Source organism: Anopheles moucheti, chromosome 2 (genome assembly GCF_943734755.1).
Source record: "Anopheles moucheti chromosome 2, idAnoMoucSN_F20_07, whole genome shotgun sequence".
NCBI classification, from domain to species: domain Eukaryota; kingdom Metazoa; phylum Arthropoda; class Insecta; order Diptera; family Culicidae; genus Anopheles; species Anopheles moucheti.
Window position 1 is genome coordinate 40,495,206 of NC_069140.1, and position 25,836 is coordinate 40,521,041.

Consider the following 25,836-nt stretch of genomic DNA (forward strand, 5'->3'; position numbering starts at 1 on the left):
ATGGCGGCCAAGATGGCGGCCAAGATGGTGGCCAAGATGGCGGCCAAGATGGCGGCCAAGATGGCGGCCAAGATGGCGGCCAAGATGACGGCCAAGATGGCGGCCAAGATGGCGGACAAGATGTTGGCCAAGATGGCAGACAAGATGGCGGACAAGATGGCGGACAAGATGGCGGCCAAGATGGCGTCCAAGATGGCGGCCAAGATGGCGGACAAGATGGCGGACAAGATGGCGGACAAGATGGCGGACACAAGATAGCGGCCAAGATGGCAGCCAAGATGGCGGACAAGATGGCGGCCAAGATGGCCGACAAGATGGCGGACAAGATGGCGGACACAAGATGGCGGCCAAGATGGCGGACAAGATGGCGGACAAGATGGCGGACAAGATGGCGGACACAAGATGGCGGCCAAGATGGCGGACAAGATGGCGGACAAGATGGCGGGCAAGATGGCGGACAAGATGGTGGACAAGATGGCGGACAAGATGGCGGACACAAGATGGCGGACAAGATGGCAGCCACAATGGCGGATAAGATGGCGGACACAAGATGGCGGCCAATATGGCGGCCAAGATGGTGGACAAGATGGCGGACAAGATGGCGGACAAGATGGCGGCCAAAATGGCGGATAGGATGGCGGACAAGATGGCGGACACAAGATGGCGGACAAGATGGCGGCCAAGATGGCGGACAAGATGGCGGACAAGATGGCGGACAAGATGGCGGACAAGATGGCGGACAAGATGGCGGACACAAGATGGCGGACACAAGATGGCGGCCAAGATGGCGGACAAGATGGCGGCCAAGATGGCGGACAAGATGGCGGCCAAGATGGCGGACAAGATGGCGGAAAGGATGGCGGACAAGATGGCGGACAAGATGGCGGACAAGATGGTGGCCAAAATGGCGGACACAAGATGGCGGACAAGATGGCGGCCAAGATGGCGGCCAAGATGGTGGCCAAGATGGCGGCCAAGATGGCGGCCAAGATGGCGGCCAAGATGGCGGACACAAGATGGCGGACACAAGATGGCGGACAAGATGGCGGCCAAGATGGCGGACAAGATGGCGGACACAAGATGGCGAACACAAGATGGCGGACAATATGGCGGCCAAGATGGCGGACAAGATGGTGGCCAAGATGGCGGCCAAGATTGCGGACACAAGATGGCGGCCAAGATGGCGGACACAAGATGGCGGCCAAGATGGCGGACAAGATGGCGGCCAAGATGGCGGACAAGATGGCGGCCAAGATGGCGGACACAAGATGGCGGACAAGATGGCGGACACAAGATGGCGGACAAGATGGCGGCCAAGATGGCGGACAAGATGGCGGACAAGATGGCGGTCACAAGATGGCGGACAAGATGGCGGACATGATGGCGGACACAAGATGGCGGCCAAAATGGCGGCCACGATGGCGGACAAGATGGCGGCCAAGATGGCGGACACAAGATGGTGGCCAAGATGGCGGACAAGATGGCGGACAAGATGGCGGACAAGATGGCGGACAAGATGGCGGACACAAGATGGTGGCCAAAATGGCGGACAAGATGGCGGACAAGATGGCGGACAAGATGGCGGAGAAGATGGCGGACACAAGATGGTGGCCAAGATGGCGGACAAGATGGCGGACAAGATGGCGGACAAGATGGCGGACACAAGATGGCGGCCAAGAAGGCAGCCAAGATGGCGGACAAGATGGCGGACAAGATGGCGGACACAAGATGGCGGACAAGATGGCGGCAAAGATGGCGGCCAAGATGGCGGACAAGATGGCGGACACAAAATGGCGAACACAAGATGGCGGACAAGATGGCGGACAAGATGGCGGCCAAGATGGCGGACAAGATGGCGGCCAAGATGGCGGACAAGATGGCGGACAAGATGGCGGACAAGATGGCGGACACAAGATGGCGGCCAAGATGGCGGACAAGATGGCGGACAAGATGGCGGACCAGATGACGGCCAAGATGGCAGCCAAGATGGCGGACAAGATGGCGGACAAGATGGCGGCCAAGATGGCAGACAAGATGGCGGACACAAGATGGCGGACAAGATGGCGGCCAAGATGGCGGACAAGATGGCGGCCAAGATGGCGGACACAAGATGGCGGACAAGATGGCGGTAACAAGATGGCGGCCAAGATGGCGGCCAAGATGGCGGACAAGATGGCGGACAAGATGGCGGACACAAGATGACGACCAAGATGGCAATCAAGATGGCGGCCGAGATGGCGGACAAGATGGCGGACAAGATGGCGGACACAAGATGGCGGCCAAGATGGCGGCCAAGATGGCGGACAAGATGGCGGCCAAGATGGCGGACAAGATGGCGGCCAAGATGGCCGACAAGATGGCGGACACAAGATGGCGGCCAAGATGGCCGACAAGATGGCGGACACAAGATGGCGGCCAAGATGGCGGACACAAGATGGCGGCCAAGATGGCGGACAAGATGGCGGACAAGATGGCGGCCAAAATGGCGGACATGATGGCGGCCAAGATGGCCGACAAGATGGCGGACACAAGATGGCGGCCAAGATGGCGGACAAGATGGCGGCCAAGATGGCGGACAAGATGGCGGCCAAGATGGCGGACAAGATGGCGGAAAGGATGGCGGCCAAGATGGCGGCCAAGATGGCGGCCAAGATGACGGCCAAGATGGCGGCCAAGATGGCGGACAAGATGTTGGCCAAGATGGCAGACAAGATGGCGGACAAGATGGCGGACAAGATGGCGGGCAAGATGGCGGACAAGATGGTGGACAAGATGGCGGACAAGATGGTGGACAAGATGGCGGACAAGATGGCGGACACAAGATGGCGGACAAGATGGCAGCCACAATGGCGGATAAGATGGCGGACACAAGATGGCGGCCAATATGGCGGCCAAGATGGTGGACAAGATGGCGGACAAGATGGCGGACAAGATGGCGGCCAAAATGGCGGATAGGATGGCCGACAAGATGGCGGACACAAGATGGCGGACACAAGATGGCGGCCAAGATGGCGGACAAGATGGCGGCCAAGATGGCGGACAAGATGGCGGCCAAGATGGCGGACAAGATGGCGGAAAGGATGGCGGACAAGATGGCGGACAAGATGGCGGACAAGATGGCGGACAAGATGGCGGACACAAGATGGCAGCCAAGATGGCGGACAAGATGGCGGACACAAGATGGCGGACAAGATGGCGGACAAGATGGCGGACAAGATGGCGGACAAGATGGCGGACACAAGATGGCGGACACAAGATGGCGGCCAAGATGGCGGACAAGATGGCGGCCAAGATGGCGGACAAGATGGCGGAAAGGATGGCGGACAAGATGGCGGACAAGATGGCGGACAAGATGGCGGACAAGATGGCGGACACAAGATGGCAGCCAAGATGGCGGACAAGATGGCGGACACAAGATGGCGGCCAAGATGGCGGACAAGATGGCGGACAAGATGGCGGCCAAGATGGCGGCCAAGATGGCGGACACAAGATGGCGGACAAGATGGCGGCCAAGATGGCGGACAAGATGGCGGACACAAAATGGCGAACACAAGATGGCGGACAATATGGCGGCCAAGATGGCGGACAAGATGGTGGCCAAGATGGCGGCCAAGATTGCGGACACAAGATGGCGGCCAAGATGGCGGACACAAGATGGCGGCCAAGATGGCGGACAAGATGGCGGCCAAGATGGCGGACAAGATGGCGGCCAAGATGGCGGCCAAGATGGCGGACACAAGATGGCGGACAAGATGGCGGACACAAGATGGCGGACAAGATGGCGGCCAAGATGGCGGACAAGATGGCGGACAAGATGGCGGTCACAAGATGGCGGACAAGATGGCGGACATGATGGCGGACACAAGATGGCGGCCAAAATGGCGGCCACGATGGCGGACAAGATGGCGGCCAAGATGGCGGACACAAGATGGTGGCCAAGATGGCGGACAAGATGGCGGACAAGATGGCGGACAAGATGGCGGACAAGATGGCGGACACAAGATGGTGGCCAAGATGGCGGACAAGATGGCGGACAAGATGGCGGACAAGATGGCGGAGAAGATGGCGGACACAAGATGGTGGCCAAGATGGCGGACAAGATGGCGGACACAAGATGGCGGCCAAGAAGGCAGCCAAGATGGCGGACAAGATGGCGGACAAGATGGCGGACACAAGATGGCGGACAAGATGGCGGCAAAGATGGCGGCCAAGATGGCGGACAAGATGGCGGACACAAGATGGCGGACAAGATGGCGGCAAAGATGGCGGCCAAGATGGCGGCCAAGATGGCGGACAAGATGGCGGCCAAGATGGCGGACAAGATGGCGGACAAGATGGCGGACAAGATGGCGGACACAAGATGGCGGCCAAGATGGCGGACAAGATGGCGGACAAGATGGCGGACCAGATGACGGCCAAGATGGCAGCCAAGATGGCGGACAAGATGGCGGCCAAGATGGCGGCCAAGATGGCAGACAAGATGGCGGACACAAGATGGCGGACAAGATGGCGGCCAAGATGGCGGACAAGATGGCGGCCAAGATGGCGGACACAAGATGGCGGACAAGATGGCGGTAACAAGATGGCGGCCAAGATGGCGGCCAAGATGGCGGACAAGATGGCGGACAAGATGGCGGACACAAGATGACGACCAAGATGGCAATCAAGATGGCGGCCAAGATGGCGGACAAGATGGCGGACAAGATGGCGGACACAAGATGGCGGCCAAGATGGCGGCCAAGATGGCGGACAAGATGGCGGCCAAGATGGCGGACAAGATGGCGGCCAAGATGGCCGACAAGATGGCAGCCAAGATGGCGGCCAAGATGGCCGACAAGATGGCGGACACAAGATGGCGGACACAAGATGGCGGACAAGATGGCGGCCAAGATGGCGGACAAGATGGCGGACAAGATGGCAGCCAAGATGGCGGACACAAAATGGCGAACACAAGATGGCGGACAAGATGGCGGACAAGATGGTGGCCAAAATGGCGGACACAAGATGGCGGACAAGATGGCGGCCAAGATGGCGGCCAAGATGGCGGCCAAGATGGCGGCCAAGATGGCGGCCAAGATGGCGGCCAAGATGGCGGACAAGATGACGGCCAAGATGGCGGCCAAGATGGCGGACAAGATGTTGGCCAAGATGGCAGACAAGATGGCGGACAAGATGGCGGACAAGATGGCGGCCAAGATGGCGTCCAAGATGGCGGCCAAGATGGCGGACAAGATGGCGGACAAGATGGCGGACAAGATGGCGGACACAAGATAGCGGCCAAGATGGCAGCCAAGATGGCGGACAAGATGGCGGCCAAGATAGCCGACAAGATGGCGGACAAGATGGCGGACACAAGATGGCGGCCAAGATGGCGGACAAGATGGCGGACAAGATGGCGGACAAGATGGCGGACACAAGATGGCGGCCAAGATGGCGGACAAGATGGCGGACAAGATGGCGGGCAAGATGGCGGAGAAGATGGTGGACAAGATGGCGGACAAGATGGCGGACACAAGATGGCGGACAAGATGGCAGCCACAATGGCGGATAAGATGGCGGACACAAGATGGCGGCCAATATGGCGGCCAAGATGGTGGACAAGATGGCGGACAAGATGGCGGACAAGATGGCGGCCAAAATGGCGGATAGGATGGCGGACAAGATGGCGGACACAAGATGGCGGACACAAGATGGCGGCCAAGATGGCGGACAAGATGGCGGCCAAGATGGCGGACAAGATGGCGGCCAAGATGGCGGACAAGATGGCGGAAAGGATGGCGGACAAGATGGCGGACAAGATGGCGGACAAGATGGCGGACAAGATGGCGGACACAAGATGGCGGCCAAGATGGCGGACAAGATGGCGGACAAGATGGCGGACAAGATGGCGGCCAAGATGGCGGACAAGATGGCGGACAAGATGGCGGACAAGATGGCGGACACAAGATGGCGGACAAGATGGCGGCCAAGATGGCGGACAAGATGGCGCACAAGATGGCGGTCAAGATGGCGGACACAAGATGGCAGCCAAGATGGCGGACAAGATGGCGGACACAAGATGGCGGCCAAGATGGCGGACAAGATGGCGGCCAAGATGGCGGACAAGATGGCGGCCAAGATGGCGGACAAGATGGCGGAAAGGATGGCGGACAAGATGGCGGACAAGATGGCGGACAAGATGGCGGACAAGATGGCGGACACAAGATGGCAGCCAAGATGGCGGACAAGATGGCGGACACAAGATGGCGGCCAAGATGGCGGACAAGATGGCGGACAAGATGGCGGACAAGATGGCGGACACAAGATGGCGGACACAAGATGGCGGACAAGATGGCGGCCAAGATGGCGGACAAGATGGCGGACAAGATGGCAGCCAAGATGGCGGACACAAAATGGCGAACACAAGATGGCGGACAAGATGGCGGACAAGATGGTGGCCAAAATGGCGGACACAAGATGGCGGACAAGATGGCGGCCAAGATGGCGGCCAAGATGGCGGCCAAGATGGCGGCCAAGATGGCGGCCAAGATGGCGGCCAAGATGGCGGCCAAGATGACGGCCAAGATGGCGGCCAAGATGGCGGACAAGATGGCGGCCAAGATGGCGGACAAGATGGCGGACAAGATGGCGGACAAGATGGCGGACACAAGATAGCGGCCAAGATGGCAGCCAAGATGGCGGACAAGATGGCGGCCAAGATGGCCGACAAGATGGCGGACAAGATGGCGGACACAAGATGGCGGCCAAGATGGCGGACAAGATGGCGGACAAGATGGCGGACACAAGATGGCGGCCAAGATGGCGGACAAGATGGCGGACAAGATGGCGGGCAAGATGGCGGACAAGATGGTGGACAAGATGGCGGACAAGATGGCGGACACAAGATGGCGGACAAGATGGCAGCCACAATGGCGGATAAGATGGCGGACACAAGATGGCGGCCAATATGGCGGCCAAGATGGTGGACAAGATGGCGGACAAGATGGCGGACAAGATGGCGGCCAAAATGGCGGATAGGATGGCGGACAAGATGGCGGACACAAGATGGCGGACACAAGATGGCGGCCAAGATGGCGGACAAGATGGCGGCCAAGATGGCGGACAAGATGGCGGCCAAGATGGCGGACAAGATGGCGGAAAGGATGGCGGACAAGATGGCGGACAAGATGGCGGACAAGATGGCGGACAAGATGGCGGACACAAGATGGCAGCCAAGATGGCGGACAAGATGGCGGACACAAGATGGCGGACAAGATGGCGGACAAGATGGCGGACAAGATGGCGGACAAGATGGCGGACACAAGATGGCGGACACAAGATGGCGGCCAAGATGGCGGACAAGATGGCGGCCAAGATGGCGGACAAGATGGCGGCCAAGATGGCGGACAAGATGGCGGAAAGGATGGCGGACAAGATGGCGGACAAGATGGCGGACAAGATGGCGGACAAGATGGCGGACACAAGATGGCAGCCAAGATGGCGGACAAGATGGCGGACACAAGATGGCGGCCAAGATGGCGGACAAGATGGCGGACAAGATGGCGGACAAGATGGCGGACACAAGATGGCGGACACAAGATGGCGGACAAGATGGCGGACAAGATGGCGGACACAAAATGGCGAACACAAGATGGCGGACAATATGGCGGCCAAGATGGCGGACAAGATGGTGGCCAAGATGGCGGCCAAGATTGCGGACACAAGATGGCGGCCAAGATGGCGGACACAAGATGGCGGCCAAGATGGCGGACAAGATGGCGGCCAAGATGGCGGACAAGATGGCGGCCAAGATGGCGGACACAAGATGGCAGACAAGATGGCGGACACAAGATGGCGGACAAGATGGCGGCCAAGATGGCGGACAAGATGGCGGACAAGATGGCGGTCACAAGATGGCGGACAAGATGGCGGACATGATGGCGGACACAAGATGGCGGCCAAAATGGCGGCCACGATGGCGGACAAGATGGCGGCCAAGATGGCGGACACAAGATGGTGGCCAAGATGGCGGACAAGATGGCGGACAAGATGGCGGACAAGATGGCGGACAAGATGGCGGACACAAGATGGTGGCCAAGATGGCGGACAAGATGGCGGACAAGATGGCGGACAAGATGGCGGAGAAGATGGCGGACACAAGATGGTGGCCAAGATGGCGGACAAGATGGCGGACAAGATGGCGGACAAGATGGCGGACACAAGATGGCGGCCAAGAAGGCAGCCAAGATGGTGGACAAGATGGCGGACAAGATGGCGGACACAAGATGGCGGACAAGATGGCGGCAAAGATGGCGGCCAAGATGGCGGACAAGATGGCGGACACAAAATGGCGAACACAAGATGGCGGACAAGATGGCGGACAAGATGGCGGCCAAGATGGCGGACAAGATGGCGGCCAAGATGGCGGACAAGATGGCGGACAAGATGGCGGACAAGATGGCGGACACAAGATGGCGGCCAAGATGGCGGACAAGATGGCGGACAAGATGGCGGACCAGATGACGGCCAAGATGGCAGCCAAGATGGCGGACAAGATGGCGGACAAGATGGCGGCCAAGATGGCAGACAAGATGGCGGACACAAGATGGCGGACAAGATGGCGGCCAAGATGGCGGACAAGATGGCGGCCAAGATGGCGGACACAAGATGGCGGACAAGATGGCGGTAACAAGATGGCGGCCAAGATGGCGGCCAAGATGGCGGACAAGATGGCGGACAAGATGGCGGACAAGATGGCGGACACAAGATGACGACCAAGATGGCAATCAAGATGGCGGCCAAGATGGCGGACAAGATGGCGGACAAGATGGCGGACACAAGATGGCGGCCAAGATGGCGGCCAAGATGGCGGACAAGATGGCGGCCAAGATGGCGGACAAGATGGCGGCCAAGATGGCCGACAAGATGGCAGCCAAGATGGCGGCCAAGATGGCCGACAAGATGGCGGACACAAGATGGCGGCCAAGATGGCGGACACAAGATGGCGGCCAAGATGGCGGACAAGATGGCGGACAAGATGGCGGCCAAAATGGCGGACATGATGGCGGCCAAGATGGCCGACAAGATGGCGGACACAAGATGGCGGCCAAGATGGCGGACAAGATGGCGGACACAAGATGGCGGACAAGATGGCGGCCAAGATGGCGGCCAAGATGGCGGCCAAGATGGCGGCCAAGATGGCGGACAAGATGGCGGACAAGATGGCGGACAAGATGGCGGCCAAGATGGCGGACAAGATGGCGGACAAGATGGCGGACAAGATGGCGGACACAAGATGGCGGACAAGATGGCGGCCAAGATGGCGGACAAGATGGCGCACAAGATGGCGGTCAAGATGGCGGACACAAGATGGCAGCCAAGATGGCGGACAAGATGGCGGACACAAGATGGCGGCCAAGATGGCGGACAAGATGGCGGACAAGATGGCGGACAAGATGGCGGACAAGATGGCGGACACAAGATGGCGGCCAAGATGGCGGACAAGATGGCGGACAAGATGGCGGACAAGATGGCGGACACAAAATGGCGAACACAAGATGGCGGACAAGATGGTGGCCAAAATGGCGGACACAAGATGGCGGACAAGATGGCATCCAAGATGGCGGCCAAGATGGCGGCCAAGATGGCGGACAAGATGGCGGCCAAGATGGCGGACACAAAATGGCAAACACAAGATGGCGGACAAGATGACGGACAAGATGGCGGACAAGATGGCGGACAAGATGGCGGACAAGATGGCGGACAAGATGGCGGACACAAGATGGCGGCCAAGATGGCGGACAAGATGGCGGCCAAGATGGCGGACAAGATGGCGGACAAGATGGCGGCCAAGATGGCGGACAAGATGGCGGACAAGATGGCGGTCACAAGATGGCGGACAAGATGGCGGACAAGATGGCGGACAAGATGGCGGCCAAGATGGCGGACAAGATGGCGGCCAAAATGGCGGCCAAGATGGCGGACACAAGATGGCGGCCAAGATGGCGGACAAGATGGCGGACAAGATGGCGGACAAGATGGCGGACAAGATGGCGGACAAGATGGCGGACACAAGATGGCGGCCAAGATGGCGGACAAGATGGCGGCCAAGATGGCGGACAAGATGGCGGACAAGATGTCGGACAAGATGGCGGACACAAGACGGCGGACAAGATGGCGGACAAGATGGCGGACAACATGGAGGCCAAGATGGCCGACAAGATGGCGGCCAAAATGGCGGCCAAGATGGCGGACAAGATGGCGGACAAGATGGCGGACACAAGATGGCGGCCAAGATTGCGAACAAGATGGCGGACAAGATGGCGGACACAAGATGGCGGCCACGATGGCGGACAAGATGGCGGCCACGATGGCGGACAAGATGGCGGCCAAGATGGCGGACAAGATGGCGGCCAAGCTGGCGGCCAAGATGGCGGACAAGATGGCAGCCAAGGTGGCGGACGCAAGATGGCGGACAAGATGGCGGATAAGATGGCAGACACAAGATGGCGGACAAGATTGCGGACACAAGATGGCGTACAAGATAGCGAACAAGATGGCGCACAAGATGGCGGACGATTGGGGGGTGGTGGCTCGTAGGAGGTGAATGGAGACCCTTGGGAGGTGGGTGGTGACCTGTGGGAGGTAAGTGGTGTCCCGTGGGAGGTAAGTGGTGACACGTGGGTGGTGGGAGGTTACACGTGGGGGGTGGTGACACGAGGGAGGGGGGTGACACGATGGAGAGGTGACACGTGGGGGGTAGTGACACGAGGGATGGGGTGACACGAGGGGGAGGTGACACGAGGGGGGGAGATGACGGCTAATCGACGGCTAATAGACGGCTAATCGACGGCTAATCGACGGCTAAAAGGCATGGAATTGGCTTGGAATTGCATAAGAAGTTGTGCGCCATCTACCGCCATAAGAGACTAATGTCGCCGCAAGTCGCAAAGTCTCTATAAGCAGAAACAACAACATCTACCGCCATCTTGCTCGGCTGGTGTCACCTCTTGAAAAACATGCTCTCCTGGTATCGGAAATCTGAAAACAGCTGGTTTTGTATGGAATTTCGTATGTAATTGCATACGAAGTTGTGCGCCATCTACCATCATCTTGCCGCCATCTTGCTCGGCTGGTACCAGGTGTCACCTCTTGAAAACCATACTCTCCTGGTATGGGAAATCTGAAAACAGCTGGTTTTGTATGGAATTTCGTACCAGTCAATGGAAAGTTTGAGCGAGAGAGATAAGGGATTCTTCCCATTTCATCCATCTCACTTGCACTTGGGATTTGCAACTATCATCGCGAAGCGCCGGGAAGTGAACGATGAAGGGAGAAGGGGGGAGAGGGGAAAAGAAGATGTCACCTCTTGAAAAACATGCTCTCCTGGTATCGGAAATCTGAGAACAGCCAGGTTTGTATGGAATTTCGTACCAGTCGATGGAAAGTTTGAGCGAGATGAAGGAAGCTTTCCGTTTATTGATCTTTCTTACATTAGCGATCGCTCTCACGGGTTTGATGGTATGCAATGCAATAGTGATGGGCAAATTTATTCCACGCTGCAGGTTATTTCACCTGTAGCACAAATTTATTCCACCTGTTGAAAAACAAGTATCGCAAATCTGAAAAAAATTGTGTGCGAGGCAACGGTATAGTGGTTTTTCACAGTTGACGAGCTGATTTTGTCACTTGACAAATTTGTCAGCATTCTGTCAACGCTCATGACACTGCACCTATTGATGTTGAGGTCTTGTAAGTCGATACAATTTTGAGATAGGTTGCTGATGGCATGATTGATGTGGAATTTATAATCCGCAGTTGGAAAACATCGAAAAACCTGTTGGCAAATATTGCTGCCTTTTAATTGCTTGTTTTCGATCTCTTATGAGTAGTTTTAGTGTTCGGTTGGACCAAGGTGGACTGCGCGAGGGCCTAGAACGAGGCACATTATCGTTTATAATTCGCGTAAGTGTTGCATTAAAGGTGTTTACAGCTTCGTCAATTGTTATTGCAGGGACATACTGGAGGTTACAGTTCTCGTTGTATATAGCATCATTTATGTTGTCAAAATTTACCTGTTTGAAGTTCGGTGATGGTAATTGCATCAGTATTGGGGGATGAAGTGAATCAGCAGCAAGTAAAAATTATATCGAAAATCAACAATGATGCTAGGTTTTGTTCATCACTTTATCACTTACACTTGTAAATACGTTTTCTATCTGCTGTATCTGTTCTGTTCTTTTTCCATCTTCGTCTTCCTTTCGAAGTTATCAATGTGGAGTGTCATCAAACGGAGAATACTCTTGCCTATACGCTAGGTACGCTATAATCAAATAAATTTCAATTTCACTGTCCACATGGTCGTAGTATTCTTCCATTCATTTCGGATATTTCTGTCATCATACAAAGTGCTCTGATACAGTGTCGTTCATGTTGTGTTTCAATATTTATCATGTATATATTTATATATATATTCATAACATATCTTTTAAATATTCATTAATATTTTACCGATTTTTTGAATTTATCTTCCTTGCCCCCACTTTTTCTTCTTCTTTAATGCGCGCTGCTGCTTCTTGTTGTAATTTCACGCTTTCCTTCACCGCGTTCCTGTCACTTTACGTTTAGTTTTCTATTTTGTTTGTTTTTTTCTCCTATTTCGATCTCTTTCTCGCTTTGTTTGTGTGTATGTAGCTAGTTGGTTTTTTTTTTGTTGGGTATTCCAATTTCTTTTCGTTCGACACTATTTGTTTGACGTTTTAGTTTTAATCGTACTGCTGCTATTGTTATTTTTCTTTGTTATGCTCCATTTTCGTTATTTGCATACTTTTGTTCCTACATTACACGAGTTACTTTCAATGTACCGTACCGAACCGTACACCCTAGTAGCGTCAATCTAGCAGCGATTATTTTGCTTCTTTGTTATCCTTAATTCAATCGTGTGTGATTTTCTTTACACACGCTGCTTTCCTTTTGTCTTATGTTTTTTTCTTTCTAAATCCTTCCTAGTTCCGATTCCGTGTATTTTTGTTTTGTGTTTATTTATTTCAATCTGTTGCTGTTGTGTTTTTCTTCCTTTCTGCTTTCTACTACTGCTGTATGACGATAAAGGGAATGTCGATTTACTTAACCACTTACACACCCGCTAACCGTTGCATTTTTGTGGTATTAAGGGTTAGGATTTGTTTTTGCTTGTTTAAGTTAATTTTGCCTTCATTTTGTCGTTATTTGGAAAACACCATACTTTCCAAGTGTGTGTTTGGGTTTTGTTACCGGTTTGTAAGCTTCCTTTACACATTAAATATCTTCGTACGCTGTGGCAGTGGTTGAGACATATAGAGTATTATCTCCTTGCAATTTTCCGCTTCCTGCGCACGACACGACACGCAGGATCGTACTGTAAGCTGTGTGTGTGTGTGTGTGTGTGTAAGTGTTTTAGCTTTTGGTTCGCAATTAAACCTCACGCTTGTATGCCTTTGAATGTGTCGGTTTATGGTACATTCGTTCGGGGCGGAATGGGACAGTCCCGGGATTAAGGTTAACCATTAGAAATTACAGGACACCGTACTGATGCATACGGCGCAAACACAATGGGAAATATTCCTGAGGCTTCCTTTTCGGTTCCTCTTCGCTACCTTCATCCTCGACGACTGCCTTATTTATGTATGAGCATTTGAGCGGTTACTTATTTGTTTCTTCTGTATTTGTCGCTTGTACCTCGAACCGGAGAGAAATGAAAATGGTTTGTTGCTAACTAGCACAAACAATACCGAACCATTCCGCCCCACCTTAACCATGGGGGATGAAGGAGAAACATGTTTGTTTTACAGTATGTGATGTGTGTGTGTATGTTTTTACCAGTGCAATGGGAAATGGAACATACGTTCGTTTACTGTTCGTTCTTTTGTTCAGTTTGTGTTTTTGACTACAACTCTATTACATTTTGCGCTGTTGAGTGTAATTCGTTTGTTTGTTTTCTCTCTTTCTCTCTCTCTCTCTCTCTCTCTCTCTCTCCCTTTTCTCTCTCTAACTTTAGTTTTCTTTTTCTCTATCGCTCAGATTATCTTTTTCGGGGTTTAATAGTTTAGCATGACGTTAATGGTTTATGGTTAGGCTACGATAATGATGAATCTTGTATGAGTGTTGTATCGCTTTTCGTACAGTGCATGCGGGAATGTTGTATCATTTATGTTTGTTTTTCTGATTTTAGGCATAATTTTGTTTCTTGTTTGTTCATATGCTTTCACTAAATGAAGCTTGAAAATGAAATTAACAGCTAACATAGTTTACGTGTCAGTTACAAGCCAAGCGGAATTGATTGAAGCAATTAAAAAAATGGATAACATAAAGTTTACTAATTTATACCAATTGGGGCTAGTAATGCTAAATTCAAACTGTTGGTAGATTAAATAAATTAATCAAATCCTCTTCTTTATGCGTGCTTTCATAGCAAATGATCGATGCAAGAGCCTAGAACGCATAGATAGCAAGCGAACCGCTTTATGACGTACAGTACAGTACAGTAATTACATCAAAACTATTATAGAAAGAACAAAGTTTTGCTGGTAGGAAAATGTATATCTCACTGGTTTGTGATTTTCATACGAATGTTTTACATTCACTAATTAAATAATAGCCTTCACCTGTTGTTTGCTGCTAACGACACACCCTATATACACACTAAAACGTGTTTCGAAGCTGTGATTGTTACACTCTTTTGCTCCATTCCAAAAAAGGCAAAAATATCACTAATAAAGAAAAACAATTCGTGACGAAAATTATCTTCTTGTTTAGTTTTCAGCTAAGCATTTCCTTTGCTCCATTTGTTCGCTTCTGTTAGTGAATGGTTCCAGATCCTTACATTGTGCCTGTCTACGTCTTCTGCGTTAGTCATTGGTTTCTTGTTTGCTTGTTCGTTATTTAGTTAATTTGGTTCCTTCCCCTACCTCTATCTTGGGACACCCGAAAGGATACTTGCACAGTGATACTATTTTAATATCTTCTCTCCCTTTTCTTCTAGACTTCGTTTTTACGTGTAATGAGTTTAATGGCCCTTATCCTTGTCCCCGTCCACTTTTTGAATGCTGCTAATCGTCACCGGTGTTGGTCTGTTTCACAATATGCAATTGCTGCCTGCCGGTAATGCCTAGCCGCGCACACTAACAAGACGTTTCGTTTTCTTGTTTTAGTATAAGCTGCACTAATCACCGTCTAACCTTAGCGTTCTAAACGAACTGAGCGAACGCTGTCCCATCAGCCCGTATTCCGTGACATTTCGTGCGTAAAAAATGTATGTACTGGCGGTTGTATAGAGTGTGCAGTCTAAAAAAGGTAAAGTTGGCTAAATGTAGAGAACGAAACATTAAATGATCATCACATCTAGAGCTCCATTGCAGAAAACACAGAGTATTTTCTTTTTGTTGACAAACTGCTCTAAACAGATGCATTTAGCTGGCAAATAGATAGAGTAGCAATAGTTGAAATTCGTTGCAAAAAGCAATTGTAAGTCCTTTTTGTTCGTTTCACAAACAGTGTAAGCTATTCTATCGTGTTTTTTTTGTTGCTTTTTTCTGTTGCTTTCTTTCCCGCTGTACTAAAGTTGTAAACGTAAACGGCTCTTTGGTGCAATCAATTAGGTATTGGAAAAGCGTATCATAAAGCGTCGAGATGAGTGTGCGCGTGAGGTCCTGCAAAAAAGCTTCTAGGACAGGAACGTTAGTAGGGAGATACCCAATGGAGGCGCATGGTACTTCAACTGCAGAGAAGCACAGAATGGAGACGCATGGTACTTCACCTGTAGCACCCCAATTTTTTAGGACAGGATGTTTCGAACGATCAATCATGCGTTTCTTTTTACATATTATTGTTGATAAAATAGCAAACAATCTTGTGTCTCAAAGTCACGGTTTAAAATCAACGTAATCGCGCTAGTATCGGTAGGTACAATGCGTTCCCTTCCAGTATGCAAACCGCATTACAACTCAATACAATGATATACCCATGCAATTCAGCTCCTGTCCTCAGAAGGAACTTCACTCGCTCTCGACCCATGATCGTGGAAAATTTTCATCTCCCTCTTTCGCTCTCTTTCACACTACAATTTCTTCTCGTTTTTCCCGAAAAATCCTACCACTGTAACCTTCACCAAATAGAATTCACAATCGATCGTCGCATTCGTTCCATTGACACACTCAGTGCACCGACCGCGTGTTGAGTCCATTGCGCTTTTTGCTTCATGTTCTAATGGCGTGCGCCAAGGAACGCCATGGTTAATGCAATCTCTTATCGTATTGTAAATTTGTATCAAAAAATAGGTTAGTTTCACTGTCGTGTGCGATGCCAACCTACCTTCCCTTATGCTCCTTTCTTATTCTCCTTCCTCTCGCCGTATTGAATAGTGACCTTGCCTATTCTCCCCTTTTCCTTCTTTCTCTCTCTCTTTTCCTCTCTTCTCTTGTGTTACTCTTCCCATTTCCACTAGTCAGCTTAGCAGTAAAATGTAAGTAGTGTTAAGAATGCCTGTGCCCGCCAGTACGGACACTAATTGCCCGACCGCATTGTCTGCCTTTTTTGCCGTCCGTCGATATGATATGCTTGGAATTTAAAGCTCCCATCGAGAATCCGCACCAGAACCGAGGATGGGAAAGAAAGGGCATGGGTTGGGCCCTTCCCCTTTCACTTCCGTTGTGCGCGGTAGGGCGCCCTCCTTGTGAGTGCCGTGGTGCTTTGAGAAGTAAGTGTAAGTTGTTGCGAGGGAATAAACGCTCGAGGGCGGGGCGGATTGCAAACGATTGTGTAAAGTTGTTTAAAGTTTTATTTTTTTTCGGTTTCTGTTATCTCGTTTCCTACTACACCTGCCGTTGGGCCAGAAACAATCACACACATTCCATGCCTTCCAGGTTGGTTCCGTGATGCGCTTAGTGCTAAAGTCCTTTTTGCAGCGATCGAAAAAAGCAACGTCGGTTTACTTCAACGTAACGATTTTGCTGCGAAACTTAGCAGATTTAAGAGGACCTTTTCCTTTAGCTGAATAATTTCCTACACAAAGCTGCCCGCTCTTCAAACGCAATGGAATGGTATGCGCCAAAAGGTATGCAATTCGCGTGACAAACTTAAACTGCAACGCGCTGTCCACACCGCGTCGGTGGCTAAATTCGCCATTCGCATCCTAGCTTTTCGCTTGTCTGCTTGCCGGTGGATCGATAATTACCCGGTTGTATTCACTTTTGTGTTTGAAAACGATGTGGCAAATTTGGTGGGATTGCAGAACCGGTACATCCCTCACACTGCCTGGTACCAGAAAGATGTGTAACATTGCTTCATGACAAATGATTTAAAGAAACCCGTTCTTTACGCTTCGCTTCGAGTAGCAACAAACGGTTGCAAGATCCTTCAAAAGAAAGAGAAAATACTTAGGTGTAGAAAACGAGTTTTGTTTCTTTTTACGTTTGCGAGCAAATACTCAAATGCAAAGTTCAGTTGCTGTAGGCTGATTGTTCCGTTTGTTTCCATGTGTTTTCGTTTGGTTTTGTTTGTTTGTTATTTCCGTATGTTTTTTTTAGACTTTACCGTATTGCTGGATTTCGATTTTCTTCACTTGATTGAAGTGTTTTTTCCTTTGTTTGCACAATCCTGTTCACCAGTCGTAAAGTGCATTATGTACGTCGAAAAATAAAACAACAACCTATCATAACTTAAACGCTACATTATCGGATACTTACATACGGTTGTTTCGTCTGTATTGTTATCTTTTTGTTTGTTTCATTTTGGTTGTTGTAGTTTTTATTCATACTTTACTGCTATCAGCTTTGGTATACACGCGAGTTATCTTTCACCAAATTGTGTTTGTATGTGTGTCCGCTCGAAATCACTCGTGGGAAGTGATGTAACTATTTGTTGATTCTTTCCGTTTAAGTCAGTAGTTACTTGTAAGTTTTGCGCGCCCAAGTTATAGTTTCATCAAAGGTTTTCACTGTCTTACGGTAAGTAGCATCTGTTGTGTCTTGTTCCATTAATTACAGTTTGAATTCTTTGGTTTTTGGAGTTAGATTTGCCTTCATAAATGCGTTTCTTTTGTGTGTGTGTGTGTGTGTTTTTTTTTTCATTTTGCTGCTGCAAACAATGAACGAATGTTAATGTACGGGTTTCTTTTCCACAAATGAGCGACATGAAATGATACACAGCAAGATTGATCCGGTAGGAGAAGTGGTCAAGAAGCATTCGGGTGCATTTTGCATGTGGGAAATGGGTGAATATTCATATATTGGTGTGGTTGTGTAATATGGGAAAACATTCACTCTTCTTTCGTTTGGTCTAGCTGTACACCTTACCCCTCGAAGGTTTATCCCAACCGGTTGTTACAGGTTGCGCGCGAACCACCCAAAAGTATGCAATATGGTATGGTTCTTTGTGCCTTATAGCGTGCTACAGATAAGCTAGTACCCACGAGTCGAGAGACAATCAGATCTGCTGCACAATTGCATACCTTTAGGCGATACTGTTTTCGCTGTTATGCTGTTGATGTCGCCTACTTTTCTGGGTCTGCTTTTCGTTCCTGTCTAACCTTTGCGAAGGAACTGAGTAAGTAGGTAAAATTTGGGTGCTCCGCAAGACCTAATGTGGGGTAAAGCAGGGAGCATTATCGAATGGTAACGGTGCCGCTCTACAGGTTAATAATGATCTGTCTGTATGTATCATGTCCTATCCACATTCTTACATTACAGCCGTTTTCCCTACCTACCACTGTCTCGCTGCTACAGGGGGCATTTGTATAAAGCTCCTAAAACTCATAGCGCAAAAAAAAATCCGCGCACGTGCCCTCTCCATCCCGATAGGGCTTGCCATTGTACGTGGCCGATCATTCCCATCAGGGATGCACCACTTGTCTTTTTGCTTTCTTTTTTTTATTGTTTTACGTGCGGACCGAAATGGAAATACGTATCTTTTCGCTTATGGATTTGCTGATTGGGTCGTGTTTTCGTTAGTTGAATTTCGCTCTTGCTAGTATATATATATAAGTATTTGTATATATATATTATGTATACATATATATGTATATTTGATACCTATCATTCTCATCACCAGATTCGTGTTGCAGGGGCTGTGTAAACGGTGTGTAAGAATGTGATTTGTAGAGTTTTGACGATATGAAACGGTATGATATTCGGTGTGCATGTGTTTTTTTTTCTCCTTCTCTTTTTCTCTCTCTCTCTCTCTCTCTCTCTCTCTCTCTGTCTCGCTCCCTCATTATCTCATCTTCTATCGCTCGTCTTTTCGGGATTTGGATAGGTAGTGCACGGTTTCCAGATCTGGATACAATAACATATAAACGAGAAGGTTATCTATTGGAGCAACTTACTCGCTTGCTGCTTAACACTTCAGCATTGTACACATAACAAACAATTAGATTTTCTTTCTTACCAACAACAGAAGAACGGCAGCAGCACACACCCAGCAACAGCAGTGGAATAACGACGCAGCGACGGCATACATACGACGGAGACGCTTCGGGCGATTTTTCAGCATTCAAAATGGTGGCCAGCTTGGGGCTTGTCACAATTGGCAGCATTGGCATTCGATGCAACAGTACACGTGCACGGTTCCCTTCGCAATGTCCCAAAGGTTATCAGGATACGATTGTGTGCGTAGATATCCCTGTTATCTTTATCCTTTCCCATCCATTTCCGGATGGATTTTGTGTGTGTATAGATGTGTAGTGAGTACGAGATCGAGACGATGAATCGTTGTGCGAACAAGTGTGTAGATGTGTGAATGAGTGGGGAAAGCGAAGTTACAGCTCACCCAATCACTAAACTAGCAGTTCGTAAAACGTAAATACTGTTCAATCGGTTAATGATCGGTACTTTCGGGTTTCGTGTCCCCATCCACCCCATCCCCCCCTTCCCGCACCCACTGTAAGCGATAATATTGAAGTTTTTTTTTTGAAACGGTTTGCGAAAAAACCTGTCCAAGTAGTAACGGTTAGTAACGGTTAGTTGGAATAGTAATGGTTATGCGGATTTGTGATTTTCCCCCCACTGGGAGTGGGTTTCGGGTTTTTTTTTGTGTTTTGTTTTGTTTGCGTAATGTTTTTGTTCACTGTCTTTGCTTTCGTTTACTGGTGTTGGTGTTTAAGGCCCTAAGCTACTCCGAAAACTCCCCCCCCCCCCAACGAAGCACGACTTGATTTGCCTTGAGGGTTACAGTATGTTTAAAACGTTAGATTATGAATAGTAGAGCTAATTCGTAGTTGCCATTGTAGCGGTTGTCCATTTTCGTGCTGTCCTAACATGTCCTCCGTTTTCGTTCTGTTGTCAGTGTACGTGTGTGTGTGTGTATGTTTTTCATTTGGGTGTGAGTGTCCGTATGGTGTCCGTCCGTATATACTTTAACGGTTAAATTCCTCGCATTTACTCGCCATGGCGATCCGTGAACGAAATTGACTCTTATTTACAGGGTTCTATATCGAGTGGTTAAGTTCATTAGCTTCGTAACGGGTTGTGTGGTTACCCTGTAGCCAAGGGAAGAATGTACGACGATACTAATGACGATGATTATGGTGTTTAGGGTTCCATTTTACCAGAAGGGAAGAAAGCACAATCAACAAGCCCAAGCACGTGTTCTCCCTCCTTTCCTCCCTTTTTTTTGCGCTGCTTCAACACCCTCGCTATATTATTATTTAATATTGTTAAAGCTTTTGCGTAATTGTAATGATCGTGTTTGTTAAAATGATGCTCCTTATATTGCCTCGTGAACATGTATGATCCGTTTCGAAGGGACGCTTAAGAAGGAAACAAATCACCAACTACACTAACGAACTAAACGATAACACCACGCGTACGTACTAGAATGGATGATGTGGCCTGGCATCATCTGTGGAACAATCGTAGAATTACGTTTAACACAAAACAGCAATTCATTACACTCGTTCATAAACCTAACTATCAAATTAAAACAACTGTCACGGTGATACTCACCAGACACCACGCACCAAATCTAACGCAATAACTTTCCAGCTAGATGGCGCGATTAAATTGAGTGGCGCTTTGGAGTTGCACGGATAAAATGTTGAAACGGTTAAGGGATAACAGTTTTGATTTGAGGTGCCGTTATGCTTACAGCGCAACGCCCTAGTTGTACAAGACGAGATATTAACACGACAATGTGTATTGGAGTACAGCTTTCTTCCTGCATTTGCCATCTTTTCTTCGCTTCGTGCAATTCCTTCACTCCTTCAGGTTCAATTCTTAGGCAATAAATTGTACAACACTCCTACACGAATGAGGAAGGAGCAAAACCGGCAGCAGAATTTAGAACAATTTTAGTATAAACACACAAGAACCAAATTTCGATGAGATTCTGTCGGCCTGTCGGCCTGAACAACAGAAGCACGCACACGAGAAACAACAAACTATCCTCATTGTTATCTAATCTTTTTTGTGTGAGTGTGTGTGTCCCTTTCTTTGTCGTAAGCCATCGATTGTGCTAAACACGACATCAAATTGACATTAAATGCGCACACATTAGTACTCCGTGTAGGATCGCTCTCTTGGTACCGGCTAGATGTGGAATGTGATGGCGGCAACTGTGGCTCTACATTCGCTCCACACGCGACTCAAAAAGGGGGTTAATAATAGTTGAATAGTATGGGTGTGTTAGTCGTTAGAGTAACCTATAGCATAAAGGTAGCGATCTACTATGGTGATACAATGATACTAATCCTTCCTGTATGTATGTACGATTTCCTGTTTCTTTTGTTTAACTGCTATTCGTTGCCTTGGTTTTTCTTCCGCTTTTCCCCCCTCGTCTTCTGCCCTTTGCGCTGGTCGTACTTTGGTGAACTATTTACAAGAAAAAGTAAAATAAAAAAAACCAATGCAAATCAACCACTTACAGCACCGTTGCCCTACACACATTTTTAACAAAAACCTCACGCACACTTATACAAACACCGCGCTAACAAACTTAACCAACACTCGCACGCCAACGCGTGGTTGGCGTTTTGGATCGATTTCTAAATTTGCTAATATTACTAACTGTTCGTACATCGCTGCACAAACAAAACGAAACCGACACCGGCAGGATGAAGAAGATCATCGTTTTTATGGTGTCGATCGTGTATGTGTGCTACTACCATAGCATAATCATAAGATGGAACGAAAGCTCTATCTTGTCCTAATATTCTTCTGCTTCTTTCATCTACACTTCCTCTTTCTCCCTTTCTCTCTCTTTCTCTAGCTCTCTTTCTCTCTCACTATCTCCAACACACACACCACACATACAATATGATTAACCGTGCAGCAAGCAGTAAGGGTGCTTGTTTGTTTATTATTTCTCGTGCCCCTTCAACAGGCAGCTTTCAATGTAAACGTGTAAATGTATGCTTCGCTTTGTAATTGTGTTCGCTTCCTAAACCACCAAACGCCACTTTTCCTGCTACCACGGACACGAACACACTCATACACACTAGCGTGCTAGTGCGCGGGTTTGGTTTCCCTGCAGGGGCAGCGAAAAAGATGGCGACGGCCAAAAGTGTTAGTCTTGTTCGGTTTCACTGTATATTATTGTATGTGTCTTTCCTACCGCAAGCGCTCCCATTTCTCATTCTAATTTTCCTGTCTGATTCTTGTAATAGTGTTTCTTCCTGTTGCAATATTCTTACCTTTGAGTTCTGTTGTATTGCACCTTTTCTTTCCACCTTTCCAATTTGTACAATCGTTACCAAACGATGACAAATGTCATTTATCCGTGACGCGTTTGTTGTCGTCGAGTACTTTTTTAGTACCTTTTTTAGTATCTTATCTTCTTTCTTTTCATCCACATTCACGGTTAAAGCGTATCGAATATACGTAAATTTGTCTATATGTGTGTGTGTTGTTTTGTTTTTCGTTATCGAGAATTTAGTAACGTGTTTACTTCGTTTTTTTTCTCATTTTTACGCTTGCTTCTCAACTTAACATTTCCGTTGGCTTATTTCATACTTTTCGTTCCACGTTTGGTTGTTGATTTTCATACTATTTCCTTTGCTTAATTATCTGCAATATGTTTTACTACTTCATTACCTGATTTGCTAAATTTCTTATCGACTTACTCGGGTTTTGTCTGTGTTTTTACTTTAGTACAACAACGCACGTATCATTAAGCAAAAGAGTTTATTTGTTTTTTTTTGTTTTTTTTGTTGCCAATTTCGACTACCAAAACTCTTCCGATCGTAGATGAGTTCGAGTGTCACATTAATATCCTCCACAATAATAACATGAACATAGCTGTGTAGGGTGAAACCAACGTAAGAAAAACGACACTAACGGTAAGACGTTGTAGATGGTTAATTGTTTCGAGTTTCACTCCAAGAATGACAATCATCTAATAGAACTACAATGTTGAAGTCGAACGTGTGTATGTGAGTGAACGTCAACGAGTTAGTACATCTTACGCTATCCATGGTACTAAAACGAGAATAAGTTGATTGTTTGCTTCCCTATCCCCCTCCAGTGTTTTGTAACATCTCAATAAAAAACTTATGGCACGAGCATAGATTGCTCGCTAAAAAAAACTGGCAAATAGCTGGCGGTTTGTCATGGTAATACTGACGGTTTCGGTTCGTTACCCTTTGCTACCCTGTTTGGAGATTGGTGTGCGAGTGTCTTACTTCATGTCGAATGGTTCGTCGTCTAGTGATGTCTTTAAGTCGGCGCGACCATTACTACCGTCACTCGTCGGGTTAAAGCTTGGCAGGAAAGGGTTGGTGGAGGCGTACGGTACCCGGTACGGGTTCGTATCCGGTGCCTTCGTACTACTGCCGGACACGGTAGCGAATGGGCTACTGTTGCTGCCGGTGCTGAAGTAGGACGACGATAGACCACCACCGGACCCGATCGAGGCCCCGCTGGTGGCCATGCCGCTGTACGAGGCGGACGAAAAGCCGGACGATTCGTAATCGTACCCGCTGCTGTCGAGATCGCCCGCGGACGACCCGGTGGCGCCACTGTCGCCAATGCTGGCAGACCCACCGGTCGACCCGTCGGCCGAACCACTGCCACCCGTCGTGAGCGCCCGTAGCCGCTCGCTGATACCGTACGAGCTGGTCGTACCGGACAGCAACCCCGAAAGCCCTCCGCCCGACGCACTCACGGACGTACCCGAACCGACCCCGTACGAGGAGTAAATGGAAGAGTTCTTGGGTAGCGTGCCGTAGATGTTCATGCTCGTGACGGCCGCGGCTGTCGTTACCGAGCTGGACCCGGTCCCGGACGACCCACCGTCCAATGCGGACGCCCCGCTACCGATGCCCGTGTACCCCAGCGAGCTACTCATCGTGCGGAGACCACCGCTGTTGCTGTTGTTGCTGCTGTTGCTTCCACCGATGCTGCTACTAATGCTGCTGCTGATGCTACCGATGCCGCTGCTGCTCGAGTACGCACCCGCGGAGCTGCTGCCCGCTCCGGCCGTACCGGCCGCCCCCGTCGACGACAGTTCCGACAGCTTTTCCCTGCCCAGCGACAGCGGCAACGTGCCGGTATTGCTCACGATTGTGCGCGACAGGGACGACGTGAGTTTGCGCAACAGCGACGATGTGCTGCCGTCGTCCGACACGTCCTGACCGGACGATCCACTGCTCAGCTGGCTGGTCAGCTTCAGGCTGGTCGACGGGAACTGATAACTGCCGAGCGTTTGGCTGCGCAGCGACGACATAAACGAGCTTCCTCCGCTGGACGCCGATGTCGAGGGAGTCGCCGACACGGTGGCCGCCGTTGCCGAGGCGGTTGCACCGCTGGAAGGCAAACTGTCCGCACGATCGAGCGGATCCTGCCGGCGCAACGGTGACGGTGAACCGGACTTGTTCGGAGACTTGTCGCGCTGTATGCTCGAGGCCGGACTGGACGACCGGTAGGATGATTCCGAAGCCGACGACGGTGACGGCGACACCACCAGGTTGTTCTTCTCGTCCAGGCTGAACGTGGTGATGTTGAGCGTGCTGGTCACGGGTGCCGAGCTGACGGCACCGGACGGCACCGCGCTCGCCTTGCCGTACAAACCGACGGACCCAGCGGAGGATGTGGCCGGACCAGCACCAGCTGCGGACGATGCAACCGAGGATGCGATCGAGGACGTCGACGATAGGTAGTCGGAACCGGCCGACGATGCGAACAGACCGCTGCTTCTGGCATGTAGCAGATCGGTCGCGTAAGATGTCGTAGCAGCCGTGCCGATGGTTCCGTTGCTGGTGGACCCGTTCGTGTACGGTGCACCGGTGACCTGCTGATGCTGTCGCGTGCTGGCCAACATGCGGCTTTGCGTGTCAGACTTAAGCGAGTAGCTGCTGGTAGACTCCTTGAACTTCACCGAGGCAGGTGATGCTCCACGTTTTATTGTATCAGTACCTGTGGTGGGGACAGAAAACAAAAAGTTGAGCAAGAATTAGGCTACCAGCAATATTATGCTCAATGCATCTTTTGAGGAGATTCATTCATATTCACTCTATTGAGAAGAGTCATACCAATGAACCAGTTGAGAAAAGTTATTCTAATGAATCTTGTAAGAAGAGTCACTCATATGAATCTTTTGATTAGAGTCATTCATTCGGCTCTTTTGGGAAGAGTTATAATTTTAATCATGAGACAACTGTACGAATATGTATAAATCTTCATAGTCTTATGCATTTACATAGATTCATAGATCTCTAATGATTTATAAGCCTCCAATAAACGATAAATCACGGAGTAGTGGTACTTTATGAAGAAAAATTCATTTATTGTAATTGAATTTATGAAAAAGATGAAAATATGACTGCAAGTAAGGTTCATGAAGCTCCAATGGTTCATGAATCACAGAGTTTTTTGGTTTCATGCAAAAGTTAAA

At 49.7% G+C, this 25,836-nt stretch overlaps 1 protein-coding gene across 1 annotated transcript in view; it reads right to left on the bottom strand.

Moving 5' to 3' along the window:
* Positions 1 to 12,601: 12,601 nt before the first annotated feature.
* LOC128298421 (rho GTPase-activating protein 100F) overlaps positions 12,602 to 25,836 on the bottom strand; it is a 51,613-nt gene continuing 38,378 nt past the window's right edge. Inside the window, exon 12 of the mRNA XM_053034171.1 lies at positions 12,602 to 25,358. Coding sequence (XP_052890131.1) covers positions 23,623 to 25,358 — 1,736 coding nt within the window. The 3' untranslated portion in view covers positions 12,602 to 23,622. The remainder of the gene's footprint in view (positions 25,359 to 25,836) is intronic.